Source organism: Ascoidea rubescens (assembly GCF_001661345.1).
Source record: "Ascoidea rubescens DSM 1968 unplaced genomic scaffold ASCRUscaffold_7, whole genome shotgun sequence".
NCBI classification, from domain to species: Eukaryota; Fungi; Ascomycota; class Saccharomycetes; order Ascoideales; family Ascoideaceae; genus Ascoidea; species Ascoidea rubescens.
Genome location: NW_017962919.1, coordinates 90,529 through 104,815, shown reverse-complemented (window position 1 = coordinate 104,815; position 14,287 = coordinate 90,529). Strand labels below are relative to the sequence as shown.

The window sequence follows — 14,287 nt, the reverse complement described above, 5'->3', positions numbered from 1 at the left end:
TTGATATTACATTACGGAAATTCGAGACTCCAAAATACCATGTTACTATTATGGATGCACCAGGACATTGAGATTTCATTAAGAACATGATCACAGGTGAACACTGGCTGATTGTGCTATTTTAGTTGTTTCAGCTGTCGCTGGTGAATCTGAAGCTGGTGAATCTGAAGCTGGTATATCTACAGACGGTCAAACCAGAGAACACGCTTTACTAGCATAGACCATGGGTGTTAAACAATTAATAGTTGCGGTGAACAAGGTGGATAGTGCTTACTGGAGTGAAAAAAGATTCTATCAAGTTATCAAAGAGACTTACGATTTTGTCAAGAAAGTTGGTTACAATCCTAAATCTGTAGCTTTTCTTCCAATATCTGGTTGGAATGGTGACAACATGCTTGAGTCTTCCTCAAACTCTTCATGGCATGAAGGTTGGGCTGTGGGGATTGGAAATGGTGTACTTCGTGGTAAGACGTTGGTACAAGCTATTGACTCGATTCAATTGCCAAAAAGACCAAAAAATAAACCATTACATTTACCATTGCAAGACGTCTACACGATCGGTGGTATTGGAACTGTGCCAGTTGGTAGAGTTGAAACTGGTGTGATAAAGCCTGGTCAAGTTGTTACATTTGCTCCTCTCGATATCACCGGTGAAGGCAAGTCAGTTGAAATGCATCACGAATCATTATCCGAGGGCCTTCCTGCTCACAATCTTGGCTTTAATGTTAAAAACGTCTCTGTCAAAGATATCACAAGAGGCTACGTGTGTGGTGATGTCAAAAATGACCCACCGAAAAGTTGTGCTTCCTTTGATGCTCAAGTTATATTGCTTAATCATCTTGGTCAAATTGGCATTGGCTACACTCCAGTGTTTGATTGCCACACTACTCATATTGCCTGCAGATTTGCTGAATTAAAAAAGAAAATTGATAGAAGAACTGGTAAAGCAGCCAAAATAAATCCAAAATTCCTCAGAAATAATGAAAGTGTTATTGTTAAATTAGTTCCAATCAAACCAATGTGTGTTGAGAGCTTCAACGAGTATCCACCATTAGGCCGATTTACTATCAGAGATATGAAACAAACTGTTGCTGCTGGTGTTATTAAAAGTGTTGAAAAGATTAATTGAACTTGTGCCAAAGTGACTAAATCTGTTTAAGAAAAATCGAAAAAATCTAACATATTTGAAAGTGTGTTTATTTGCTTGAATTTATTAAATAAATTATTTGAGTATTGGATATATCGGTAATATTCACACCAAAATTGAAACAGATAAAAATCATAAAATTGAGGTTGGAATTTAATGAAAATGAGTAAAAAACAATTTGAAAATACTAAGTCTTAGTAGTATTGATATATTAACGTTTATATCAGTTATTTTTAAAAAAGTGATTAATAAATATCATTTGGATTTTCAACTGTAACAGTTAATGGTTTGATCGATAATAATAGTGGTGGCAATGATTAGTGTTATTACTGTTGCTCAAATTTTTGTTGAAACCCTTTATAGTTTTGAAAGAGTTGTAGGTTAGTTTAAAGAAGCATTTGTAATAAAATTCAAGGGAAAACGTTTTGATTTGAATCAGTACAAAGAATGGCCGAATATACGAATCAAAACTAAAAGAACCATATTGATCAATTTATTAGAACGTTGAATAGTTTTAAAAAAGACAACCAACAGTAATCCTCTGTAGTAATAAATCTTTTTCATCCCAACTTTAAGATGGTTTTCTAGTTTTCTGAATATTATTATGTTGGTGATAGGTTTGTGGGTCAGCTTCACTGGTGTCAGTGCTGCTATCTCAAATTTTGATTGCTTGTGCTTGTCTGTTAAAAAAATAAATTGTCCTGAAAAACAAATTACTACATAAAACAATTTTATTCAAAAAAATGCAATCCAATCTAAAAATATTTGAGATTGCTTCATTTTGCTAAATCTTTGGAAGTTGCAATATGATGAATGAAAATGAAATGGAAAGAGTCGAAAATACCAAAACAGGTTGCTGTTGTTTTGGATTTTTGTGATAATAAACCACAATTAAATTGGTTTAAAAATATAAGAAACATAATAAACTGGTTAAAAGCCTATTTGAGATGAAAGAGAGAGCTTCAGTATTTTTATATTTTTGTTCTGTTTGGTTATGTGTTACTACATGAGTAATCAAAATGATCAATAAATGTACCGAGTGGTGTACTCTAGTTTTAAAAGCAAAACTGAACTCTTAGTCCCCTGATTTTAATATTTCCAATCTTAAAGGAAATACACAATAAATATCTTTAATTGTGTTTTATATTTCTAGTTGGTGAAATTAAAATTGAATGAAAAATTGAATGATAAAGGAACCGGTTATAATTGGATAATACCACAGCGATCTGTGATCGTTTATTTGTACCTCTTTAAAACTGAGCATCTTCATAATGCACTTATTTTGGTTCTGCAATATTGCCCCCATACTGATATAACATTTGGACAGATTTCAGTTCATCAGTTTATCTAGAATTGTATAAAAGTGATGACATCCAACTTGATGGTTATCAAATTCAAAAAGTTTTGATTATTGGTTTATAGTGGAAATACCACAATTTGAAACTCTACAAGAGTAATTGAAATGCTATTTTCTATTTTGCAGATTCTGATTTGATCAACCGATTCATATTAATAACAATAACATTAAAGCTTGAGGAACAGTTGATTAGATATTTGACTTCATTGAACAATAATTGTAGTACCATCTAGTTTTCCGGAGTGCTAATACATAAACCCATCCCATGTCAAAGAAAAGTAAATAGGAAAACTCGACTGAAAATAGCAGATCATTAAGTTTGAAAATTGTGGTCTATATATCTTTATAGCCTTAGTTATTGTTGTTCCATCAAATTGTTCGTTTATTCACAAATGTACCAAAATGAACGTCCCTGCCTTTTTTGTTCTGATTACTTTTGTTTTTTTCACTGGCTTCCAATTGGTGATTGCTCTGTAACCACAATATGGTTTTCTTTTAATGTAATTGATATTACAAGATTTGCCAACAAAAAAAGTATTTACTCTGCCGTAATAACAAATTAAAGGGAAAGCTTTTTTTCATTGAGATATTAGAATTAATAGATATTCATTTAGCTATATAACATAGGATTAAACTTTTATGGAAATGTATATAGAAAATACTCAATACTGCTGTTTTGTCCAAGTAAGCTTTACTATATCAAATTAAAATTTTCCCCATTTGAATAGTGATTCATTTGGATTGACAAACTCTCTGTCGTCCGATGAAAACAATAATCCTTTATCTACACCTTGAGAAGCAGCGACTTGTAAATATAAGAAAAAGTCATTAAAATTAAAACCTTTGGCTAACAAGGCTTGTGCTTTCTTCAAACCTTCTTCTTTTGAAATACCTTCACGTTTGATTGTGACATTGTGGGTTTCTTCATATCTCTTTACAATATCTTCTTGAGAGGCCAAATCAGAATAGATTCTGACTGTGTCTGGGATTGTTTGAGGGTCCTTGATTGATAGTGATGCAAGCGCTTTACCAATGTCTTCCAATTTGGAAATGGCAGATTTGAGGTTTGGATCTCCAATGAAAGTAGCAGTTTGAGTAGCAGGATTGTAACCAGCAGAACCAATCCATTCGTACAAAAATTTGCCTGACTGAGCAAATAGTGAGGTAATGACATCAACAGTTTTGATACCCAAGCTTCTTGCCTTGTTGGTGTGGTCAGTTTTGATAGACAAAAAATTAGGAAAATAACTTTGAGTAGCAACTAAATCCAATCCAAACTGAGAGGGAACATATAATTTGATTGTGCCAGCTTTGAGAATGGCATCCAAAGTTCTGTCATTGGAATTTGCAACGCTTCCAACATTGAGCAAAACGTCAACTCCCTTCAAGATATCGGTCAATTCTTTGGCTGGAGCATCTGGCTTGACCTCTGCTTGTTTATAAACAACTAGATCAGTGTCGGTTTCCTTGGAGTTGTCTCTGGTGATGGCAATAACTGGAAGTGCAATCTTGTCAGCAAATGGAGCTGAGGTCAAGGCATTGATAGTAACGCTACCTAAGGAGCCATTGATACCGAAAACAGCGACTTTTGGTTTGTAAGACATGGTGGATGTAGGTGCTAATTGAATTGAGTTAATTGAAATGAGTTAATTGAATATATTAGGATAGTATTGAAGACCTAAAAGACTAATTATTGCAGATATAATATTTTTGATAAAAGAAATAGGATCAAAAATTGAAACTAGATATTTTCCCCTATTGATATACTAATTTCAATCAATTCACCAACACTCCTGAATTCCCACCGGATATGGCTGCACTTCAACACAAGAGGCTAATGAATACAAATAAATAGCAATTGTGCGAATTTACTGCAAAATTTAAAAAGCTAGTATTTGGTAAAAACAATTTGTAACCCTCACAGATTAGTAATTGATTGTAATCATAATTATCAGACAAAAAAAAATACTCATGATAGAACAGGTTAAATCCTGTTGATTAACTGGTTAGAGATTTAGTAATGCTAATTTAACTTTTGAACTACAAAAGTAAGGGAGAAAAACATTCTGCTACATTATTTGATTTTCTATTTGATATTTTTGTTATTATTAATCTTGACTAATTTTTACTAATTTGTATTAGCTAATCTTGGTGGATTACAAAGAAACCGAAACCCGGAAATGAGAGAAAAAATCCGGTTCTTGAATCCGAAGAACAAACCGGAAACGGCTTTGTAACATTCTGAAAGAGAAGATTAATCTTTGTTTGATGGTGATGAAATGGAATTAATTGTGGTGAAAAGAAGATTATGTCAACGGAATGTCGACTATTGAGCTTCAACACCAATCCTGTTACTTAGCTCACAAGATGACACATTTGGCAAAAGTGACACATGTCGAATGCGTGGATGTTAGGTGTTTGCGCGTTTACATGTGTGTATATGCACTAGTTTGTCCGAAAAGTTTATCAGCGGAAAATCATCTACCATTTTACAAAAGGCAGCATCAAAGTGGATCACAGACCAATGTGATGTTATCTCTGTGTTGTTAATGGAATACCCAGCTGCTCATTGCAATAACATTATCAATGCAGATCTCAATTGCAGCTGATTTGGTTTTGTGGCTCTGTGGCCCTGTGGCCCTGTCACTGCTTCCTTTACTTATATCCTAGAGCGAGTTGCTTTGCCCAGTAATAACGATTGCAATTGGCCAATTGGCTAGATCACTACAAAATAAATCTAATAATCTTAAAAATTTAATGTATATTCGTAAATATTGAAATAAATTCAACAAAAAAAGATTGCTTTGCTATCTTGTTTATTTGCTCAGCTCAGTTATTAGTCAAATACGAGCATATTCTAAGCACAAATACTTTAGTAAACCACACCTAATCTGAGATAAAAAACTTCAGCACTGATCTCAAATAATAAATGATCAAATGGCCAAAACAAAAACCAACACAAAAAACTTAATAAAATTATTTAATCCATCTACTTTCCTTTCTTACCAATTGTCATCCGACCAATGGTTTGCTTATCGTTTTTCAGATCCCTTTTCACAACTCCACTTTCTCGTGTTAAACAAGACACTAAAATCAATATTTTATCCCTCCTGTAAACTAGACAAATGCAAACACTATTCTCCCACTGATCATCTGGACTTTATTCCACTTACAACCTATTCCATTTTTGTCAAGCAGCACAGCTACCATGTCTGCCACTCATGCTTTTCGCCAAATCAACGCTTCATTCCTGAGAACCATGATATCCCCCTCTTACAGTCCTGCTGTCTCCTGGTGTACAACCGTCTTGATTTGGTGCCCATCCTGATATACACAAAGGCATGTCTCAACAAGACAAGAAACAGAAAGTACAACAAAAAAAGCACCTGCCTTCAGCAAGCCTGTAACATAGTCTTGCCATACATTGTCCAGTTGGTCTTTCTTGTGTCCAGGCATATAGCCTCCAACTATCTCATGATCATCAGGAACCAGATCCACTTTTCAGCAAAAATCAAAAAAATCTCTCTTATCGACTTGGGTGCTTTGACAGAAACACATCCAACGTATTTCCAAAGACTTTTCAAACGTGTTCTTACAATCACACCCAAAGAGTTCGGCTTTAACAGCAAGCTTATCCTCCAATACCATCTTATACACCATAACACAAGCTGCTCCTTCAAACCAACCATTCATTTCTCTCCATCCACCGCCAGCATTCGATCAACAGCCCAACACACACAGCTCTCACATACCACTCCAGGCGTCTTCAATAACAGTGATGATCACAGCAGTGCTTCCGATGTCTCTATCAATGTCTCAGATACTGCTTCCAGTGGTGCCGCCCACACTTCCACCACTTATGCTTCTGATGATGGTGTCTCACATCTATTCACTTCAACCAAAAACTTGTCCACAAACAAAGACACCATCTTCTGAATCAGCAATCCTGTTGGTGCCACCTCCAGCATTGACCATGGTGGTATTGCCGCTAGACCTGGAGTAGCCACTATCAATTCACATCTTGTCTAAATGAAAAACAAAATATCACTGCAAATGTTTATTGTATAATTAAGAAACTTTTTTTTTTATTTCTGGTATAATTTTATGGTGTAAATTGGATTCGAAAATTGTCCTTCAGCTGACTGCACATTTTGAATTAAGTTTTTTTCGTAGAGAGATTGTTAATTGTGTTGTTACGCTTTTATCCATGATACACAATTTTCTTCATTTTTCCTGTCTCAGGTTTTTGTCATTGTGGTTAATTCTATCCATTTTTATCCATTTGGTCAAACGTAATTCGGACTGAAAATTAAACTGAAGAGTAGAATAAAAACACAATCCTGCTGTTGAGAGTATTTGAAAGAAGCAAAGCTAATGAAAAAAAAACTACCATCTGCTCTAATCAAAGTTCAAAGCTGGAGTACCCGAAAAGTAGGTTGAACAAACCGGGTGGATAACAAGAATGAGAAATGAAGTAACGATAAATGGTAGGCTTTTTATGAAACTGCACTGCAATGTTCATCTTTTGTTACAATAAAATGGAAGTTAGCGATCTGAAGTTCCTATCTTATATTTCAAGAGTCATGTTTATTATTTAATAGTTTGTCTTTGGGACTATTTTAGATTTGTCACTCCTCTGAGCTTTCTTTTAGTTTTCAAATTACTGGACAAAAAGAAAGCAAAAGCAAAAGATAATCAGGCTGGATATTTTAGGGGAAGTGCGTGCTGTGAGACCTAATTAAAACGAAATTTACTACTTTTTTATATTTTTTGTTGTTTCTTCGAAAATTAATTCGATTAATTTTATTAAAAAAATCCAAAATTTAATAGGAGAAAAACCATCTAATGGAGAAATAGAAGAGAAGAGAATGAAAAAGAACAAAAAAGAATGAAGGAAAACATTTTAGAAATTAAAAACAAAAACGAACTTAATTCTATTTTATTTTTTTTTATTTTATTCTATTATAATATATTGTATTGTATTTTGTTTTGTTTTACATTATTTTATTTTGCTCCTTTTTATTTAAGCTTAAAGAATAGAAAATATTCTATAAAGATATTTATTATCATTGATCATTAATAATCATCATTGTGATCAATTAGCATTGAACTTTTAGCGGTCATCGGACGATTATAATGATTTTGATTTTGTTGATTCAATTTATTGAACTCATCAAGAGTCTTTGAAAAGTTGTTTTCTTTATCATTATCATTGTATGATAAATCAAATTGGCTATAAGGATTAGGGGTATTATGAGTGAGAAGCATTTTTTTAGCCATGGTTTGATTATCTATTAAATTGGCTGAGTTATTATGATTACCGGTAGAGTTATTAATGAATAAACGTTTTAATGGAGAGTTAGGACAGGATTTTGAGCTTGTGATTAATGAGTCATTAGTAATGTTTGAAGAAACTGGCTCAAAATTAATTGAGTCATTTTGATTAATCTTGATTCTTTTTGATTTCAAATTGCTGAAATGAGTAGTATGAGTAATGTGTTGATGATTGATATCATACTTTTTAATTAATTGAGACAATTGTAATTTTTTTGATTCTAAAACTGAGGTTAAGTTTTCAATTTCCTTTTTTTTCGAAGCTAATTGATTGATTAGTTTGTTATTGATAGTTTTGTTGTCGTTATTGATATTGATAAAGGAATCAGTGATATTTCTTAAGGGAAGATTGATGTCAGATTTTTCGGTAATAATTTGAGAAATAAGATTGTGATTGATATCATTTGAGTCTTGAAATGGAGTGAAATCGAATTTTCTCTTTTTATTGAATACAGCAAAGTTGTCAGAATCGTTTAAGTTTGAAGAAGAAGAAGATGGGGGAGTTAGTAAATCAGTTTGATGAGAATTTTTCAGATTTTTTGTTTTGGTAGAGGTATTACTGTTTGCAGTGAGAAAACTGGATGAGTTTAAAAATAGATTGGTATTTGGCATAGTATGAATTAATTGTTTCAATGCTTTAAAATGATTAAAAAAGAGAAAGAGAAAGAAAAAGAAAGTATTGATAGATATATTGATGATTACATTTTTTGTTTTAATTTGGAAACAACCCCTGAAGCAGCCAATGAGAGTGAAGCTCAGAAAGATTGCCACTCAAGTGGAAGGGAAAGGGAAGGAAGAGAGAGGAGGAAACATTATTTTATTTGTTTTAGCATGGCAGATAAAGCGTTTTTTGATGGTTTTAGAAGAGTATATTTCGAGGAAGCATTTTTCTCCAAAAGTAGTGGTTACAGGTTGTTTTTATTAGATTTTTGTAGGTTCTTCTACAGATTGGGCATTTAAATAGGATTTTATCTTCTAGTATTTTATTTTTTTTGGATTTTGGTGTCAAGATAAGTACTGATTATTATCCATTTATTACTATTGTCATCTAGTTTCTAACCTTTTTGGAAATTGCCTCTTATGTGTAGGAATATACAGGTATCACCGAAGGCACAGTGGTCAGTGTTTTTAAAGTCTTTGAATATATCTAGTTAGAAGTTTGTGATGATGGTTGGTTTGATGTAATTCAAGTTATCATTATCGTCATTATTGTGATTGTAATGATTGTTTTGGTTATTTTGGTTATTTTGGTTATTTTGGTGATGGTTCTGATTATGATCATGATTACTATGATTATCATCAATATTGAGATTTGAGATTGATTGTTTTTTTATTTTTCATCTATTAATGATATGAATTAAATGGTTATCATTGTGATTATCAGTGTGATTTCTATTAGATTGATTGAATAGGTTAGAATCATTTTTGAATATATTCTTTATTTTTTTATTTTTCTTTTTTTGAACATAAAATTGGATGTGGGATCTAGATATGCAGATACGGAGATAAAGATGTAGATATCAAGATATGGATATAAAGATATAAAGATATAAGATGGTGATGGATTAAATTATCATGAGAAATGAAATTCAGAGCAGTTAAACTCAAAAAAAAGAGGGAAAAAAGAACAAAAAGAAAGAAAATCAGATTTACGAAACATATACAAGGACAGACAGTCAGTCGCATGAACACGCATGACCTCATGCAGAGTGGAAGATTGAACAAAAAGAAAAGTGGTGATAAGTTCTAAAAGGTAACAGCAAATGTGTTACGTATTTAAAGTGGATTTGATGTACTCAAGGTGGTGGTTGATTATTAGCAATCTTTCCTGATATATTTCGAGGATCAAATCAATGTTGTTGTTATAATGGGTGTTTTTTGCTTTACTGGCCTTGGGATTGTTTTGGAGCTCTTTCAAAGCTAATATCTTTGGAGATATGTTTTCGGCTATAAAATCAATTAGTAGACTTTTTAGAGTAAAAAGGATTTTATGATATAGAGGTTTTGAGTCTTCGAGATTGATGTGGCCGTTAATGATTGAGTTGATGAGATTTAGATTTTGATTGAAAGCGTGGATTGAGTCGAATTGATAGACCAATAGTAGTATTAAAACTGTGAAACTGATTTCAAACTTGTTCAAGAATAAATTCGATAAATAATTGAGATTATTTAGATACTTGTACTGGAACGGTTTCAAGCTCAATGAATTGAGTAGGTAGTGGGTTAAGTCGAGATCGTTCCAGCTGTTTTGATCATAAGGCAATTTAAAACCGTATTCGTTGATTAAAAATTCATTTGAGTGAGGGCCATAGTTCAAGTAAATTTGTAGGTTTGGGGCTGGTGTCGGATTAGTCGAATTGCTGGTTATTCTTAGGGAGAAATCGAAATGAGTATCGTTTTTCGTGAAGTTTATCGTGTTTAGAAGCTGAACAGAAGAATCTTGGTCAGCAGTGTGATTTAGAAAGTCGATTAGGGGACATAGAGTGAAATTGTGGTTCTTTTCGACGAAAGACCTGACGTGGTTTAAAATGTTTGTAGGAGATTTTAAATCAATGTCGAGATTCAAGCCCAATGAGGTGTTCAAGTGGTTGATGAGGTGGATGTTGTTGAAGGAAACGTAGAGACACCTGGTGTTGATGGCCAACCAGAACTTGAGAAACTCAAGCTTATCAGCGACCAACACAGCATAGTCGACGGAAAGAGAGGTTAGAAAGGAAAGAACAGCATTGTAGTCAGCAGTGAATCTGGTGTAGATCTTTTGTTGATGAGCTCTCATGGAGTGTGGGAGGAGGAGGATCAAGTCGCTGCTGTCGTTGAAGAGCCATGTCAATGGGAGGCTGTGGCAGGCGTCGAAGCTGGCGGCGAGAAACGTAAGGAACGGATGGAAGAAGCTGGCGGAGCCCCTTTTGCTCTCAAGAAGCAGGAACATTGCAACCATCTGGAAGGACGAGAGCTGGGTGAGCATGGCGCCCAACTCCACCGCGAGGTAGCAACGGTGCACGAGAAGCAGCTCTGGTCCAGTGCAGCTGCTGCTTCCGGAACAGGAGGCTTTGTAGGTGTGAATGGAGCTGAGCACAGACACGACGTTGAGGAGGTAGTGCGAAGGCACAGAGACAAGGCTTTCGCTGGCAGAGAGGGGCCCGCAAGAGTAAACACTGTGGCCAAACGACTTTGTGTAACGAACACTGACTTTTGGAGAGAGATAGAACCCAGGGTCGTGTTGCAACCAACGGAGCACCTCGGTGGCAAGAGCCTGATTGGCCAGCAGTTTGCAGGCAAAAGCTTCTAGAGCATCCAGGGCTTCAGGAGGATGTGCATCAACTGATTCCATGACAAGAGATGGGCTCTAGATGGCTTCAGATGGCTCTCGATTATATCGCTCGCCCAAAAAAGAAGCACGCAAACTCAATTGAGTGTCCCCGTCGAAGCGCCGGCTGGGCTCCGCGCAAACGCAGCACCATGCACTGTTCACGCAGCCCTTCGGGGCCACTCACACGGACGTGCAAAGCGGAGGTTCCAGCAAAACGTTTCCTGCGAGGCCTTCCGCTTTAAGCCAGCGATTTGAAATCATATTTTTCAGCCTGCTTTTTCCATATTCTTGGAACGTTTACTTTTCTGCTGAGTGGCAAGTGCTTTTCATATAAATATCTTTTCTTCCTCATTTGTGCTTTTAGATTTCCATTGTCTTTTCAAATCCACTTCCTCTCCCAAGAGATCTTTCTCTGCTTCCTCTGCTTCTCCTGCCTCCCCGTGGTTCCTCCTCTTTTGCTCTCAATTGGCTCCATCTTCTTGGTCCTCGTTCATTTCTTCTTTTCTTTTGATTTTCTTCCTTTTTTTCCTTTTTTTTCTGCATTGTTGGTCTGCTTTCTTATATATTCAGGCATTTGACACCATTTCTAATCATCTGCAATCATTCTTAATTTCATCTTCATTACCATTATTCTTATTTTTCAGTCCATTACAAATTACACACTCATTTCATATCATTTCACATCATCCATTCAATACTCCCTTTCATTTACACAATTTTTCTTATAATTTGCAATGGATTTTAACGGCTTGAAAACTCCCCCCTATACTGAATCTTTGCAGTCAGCAAATACCCTGAATTCGTTTGAGACAGATTACACCTCTAACGACTTCAACAATAACGACTTTGACAACAACCTCAATATCAATCTTGACTTGAATATTGCCGATAATTATCATAACCAGAATGATAAACTTGACATGTTCGGTTCCATATTCCTTAATTTCAATGAGGATGCTAATAACAATATAAACATCAATAATATAATTGGTTCTTTGGGTAACAATCCTGTTATTCCCTCTACCTCCACTGTTCCAGATGGCAATCAAACTCAGAATATCACCGGTTCCACCCAAAGTACTTCCGCTTCCAACACAATCACTACCGCTTCTTCCAATAACACTTTGATTAATAAGGCAGCTAAAAGAAGAGGCAGAAAAATTTCAAAGGATGAACCCCCAACTAAAAGAGCTGCCCAACTAAGAACTTCTCAAAGAAAATTTAGAGAAAGGCAGAAGAATAAGGTTTTGAATTTAGAACAGAAAAATGCCTTTTTAGCAAACGAAAATATAGATTTGAAATCAAAAATCAAGGACACAAACAATAAATACAATAAACTATTACAATTCTTAAAGGATAACTACTCTGACTTGAACTCTCTCCATATCTTTCTCAAGTCAAGCTCCATCACCAATAACAATGATGCTCTTAACTTATTAAATAACAACAACAACAACCTCAATCACTCTTTAAATAATTTTTATGACTCTTCAATTCTTCCATCAAACCCAGTCACTATCGATAATGATCCTACTTACAATCTATTTATATCTAATTCTAATATGAATAACAATTCACTATCCCCAATTAACACTTTCAACATTCCCAACACTTTCAATCCAAATTCTTTTAATAACAACAACTCTTCCAATAAAAATTTTCAATTTTTAATGTTTCATGATGGCTCTTTTCTCGAAGAAAAAGAGTATCTTAGTTTAAATACCACTTCTTCCACCCCCACTCCAATCCCCACTAATAATATAAATAATATCAATGAAAATAATAATCCAAATAAATCAAATGCTAATGACGAACAAAATCAAAATAATGTTAACATGCTAAACTTTTCATTTTTTGACTCAAATTATTCAGACCTCAACTTTGATATTTTACCCCAATCAGACCATCTTCCATCTTTTAACAATGAATTCCTTGAATCAATCATAGAAAATCAAAATTTCAATCAATCCCTCAATAAAAATTTTGATAACCATAACTTTAACAATTTTAATTCTACTGATAATAATAATAAAAATAATAGTAATAATAATAATAATAATAATAATAACTACAATACTAACAATAACAGTAACTCTAATAACTCTAATAATAACTCAAATATAAATTCTAATAATAACTCTATGAATGCTAATGTGAATCCTAATGTGAATTATAACGATAATTCTAACACCCAAAATATCAATGATAATTCAAGCTATAATGACTCAAACAACAACCCAAACTACAACCACAATCACCACATTCATTCTGATACACCCTATCAAAATTCTTCTACCTCTTTGAACATACATAGTCCTATAGAAATTTCTGATGCTCATAATAAAGATATTTCTCTTTTTGTAAATCCCCCTATCTTTCATTCATTTTATACAAGTAGTCGCCCTAAACATTACCAATCACAAAACAAAACAAAACAAAAACACTTCACCAATTCAAACAAACAGCCTAAAAAAAAACATAGACAAAGTTATTAAGTAAATTAAAGTAATCTACAGTAAAAACAAATCATTCCTGAAATACCTAATTTCATTTCTTAATTAATGTTAATTTAATTTATCTGGTTATAATCTAGTTATAATCAAATTATAATCAAATACTTTAGCCATTCAAACCAAATAAAAAACATGAATAAATAATAAATAAAAAACAAAAAAGAATAACAAAAAAAAAACAATAAAACAAAAAAAAACAAAAAAAAAACATAAAAGAACAAAAAATTGAAAAAAAAAAAGAACAAAAGAACAAAAGTTCTTTAAACTAAAAACTATTATTCTCAAATTTTCCAATTGAACACAATTTTATAATTATGTTCTTACTATGAAATCAAAAACTACAAATTTAGTTCCTATCATTTTTGTATCTCCTAATGATTCTATACTATCATATCCATTTTAAATTCTTTTCATGTATACCTCTTCAGCATCCAGTTGAAAATTATTCAATTGATCACACAATTATCTCTTTCATTATAGTATACATATCTCATCTAGTGCTTCTGTTTAAATTTCAAGAGTTTTCAGCCATTATCTCGGTAATTTTCACTTCTTCACTTTTTCGCTTTTTTTTTCTGGTGGCGATTTTATTTTACTGTCTATATTTTAATATCATGTGTTTCTGT

General features: G+C 33.5%; 6 protein-coding genes across 6 annotated transcripts; 3 read left to right on the top strand and 3 right to left on the bottom strand.

Moving 5' to 3' along the window:
- Nucleotides 1-223: 223 nt before the first annotated feature.
- Nucleotides 224-1,129, top strand: ASCRUDRAFT_8257 (translation elongation factor 1-alpha; the record flags this gene model as incomplete). Its single annotated transcript, XM_020194743.1, has 1 exon — nucleotides 224-1,129. One exon carries the CDS (start codon nucleotides 224-226, stop codon nucleotides 1,127-1,129), a length of 906 nt encoding a protein of 301 aa, XP_020046938.1.
- Nucleotides 1,130-3,208: 2,079 nt separating this feature from the next.
- On the bottom strand, nucleotides 3,209-4,108 carry ASCRUDRAFT_35352 (NAD(P)-binding protein; the record flags this gene model as incomplete). Its single annotated transcript, XM_020190595.1, has 1 exon — nucleotides 3,209-4,108. One exon carries the CDS (start codon nucleotides 4,106-4,108, stop codon nucleotides 3,209-3,211), a length of 900 nt encoding a protein of 299 aa, XP_020046937.1.
- Nucleotides 4,109-5,441: 1,333 nt separating this feature from the next.
- ASCRUDRAFT_70532 (uncharacterized protein) lies at nucleotides 5,442-6,440 on the top strand (the record flags this gene model as incomplete). Its single annotated transcript, XM_020191804.1, has 1 exon — nucleotides 5,442-6,440. The coding sequence occupies one exon, from the start codon at nucleotides 5,442-5,444 to the stop codon at nucleotides 6,438-6,440; it is 999 nt and encodes a 332-aa protein (XP_020046936.1).
- Nucleotides 6,441-7,580: 1,140 nt separating this feature from the next.
- Nucleotides 7,581-8,450, bottom strand: ASCRUDRAFT_8255 (uncharacterized protein; the record flags this gene model as incomplete). Its single annotated transcript, XM_020194736.1, has 1 exon — nucleotides 7,581-8,450. One exon carries the CDS (start codon nucleotides 8,448-8,450, stop codon nucleotides 7,581-7,583), a length of 870 nt encoding a protein of 289 aa, XP_020046935.1.
- A 1,552-nt stretch (nucleotides 8,451-10,002) lies between these two features.
- Nucleotides 10,003-11,049, bottom strand: RKM2 (protein-lysine N-methyltransferase; the record flags this gene model as incomplete). The annotated part of the gene is made up of 2 exons (XM_020189489.1): nucleotides 10,003-10,335; nucleotides 10,456-11,049. Coding segments are annotated over 2 exons (927 nt in total), but the record flags the coding sequence as incomplete, so codon positions are not given.
- Nucleotides 11,050-11,474: 425 nt separating this feature from the next.
- ASCRUDRAFT_76022 (bZIP transcription factor) lies at nucleotides 11,475-13,795 on the top strand. Its single transcript, XM_020193312.1, has one exon. The coding sequence runs from the start codon at nucleotides 11,883-11,885 to the stop codon at nucleotides 13,641-13,643; it is 1,761 nt and encodes a 586-aa protein (XP_020046933.1). The 5' UTR covers nucleotides 11,475-11,882; the 3' UTR covers nucleotides 13,644-13,795.
- The last annotated feature ends 492 nt before the right edge of the window (nucleotides 13,796-14,287 follow it).

What these genes read in the sequence shown, in the direction of transcription:
- ASCRUDRAFT_76022 (XM_020193312.1), top strand. Translation starts at nt 11,883, where the DNA reads ATGGATTTTAACGGCTTGAAAACTCCCCCCTATACTGAATCTTTGCAG.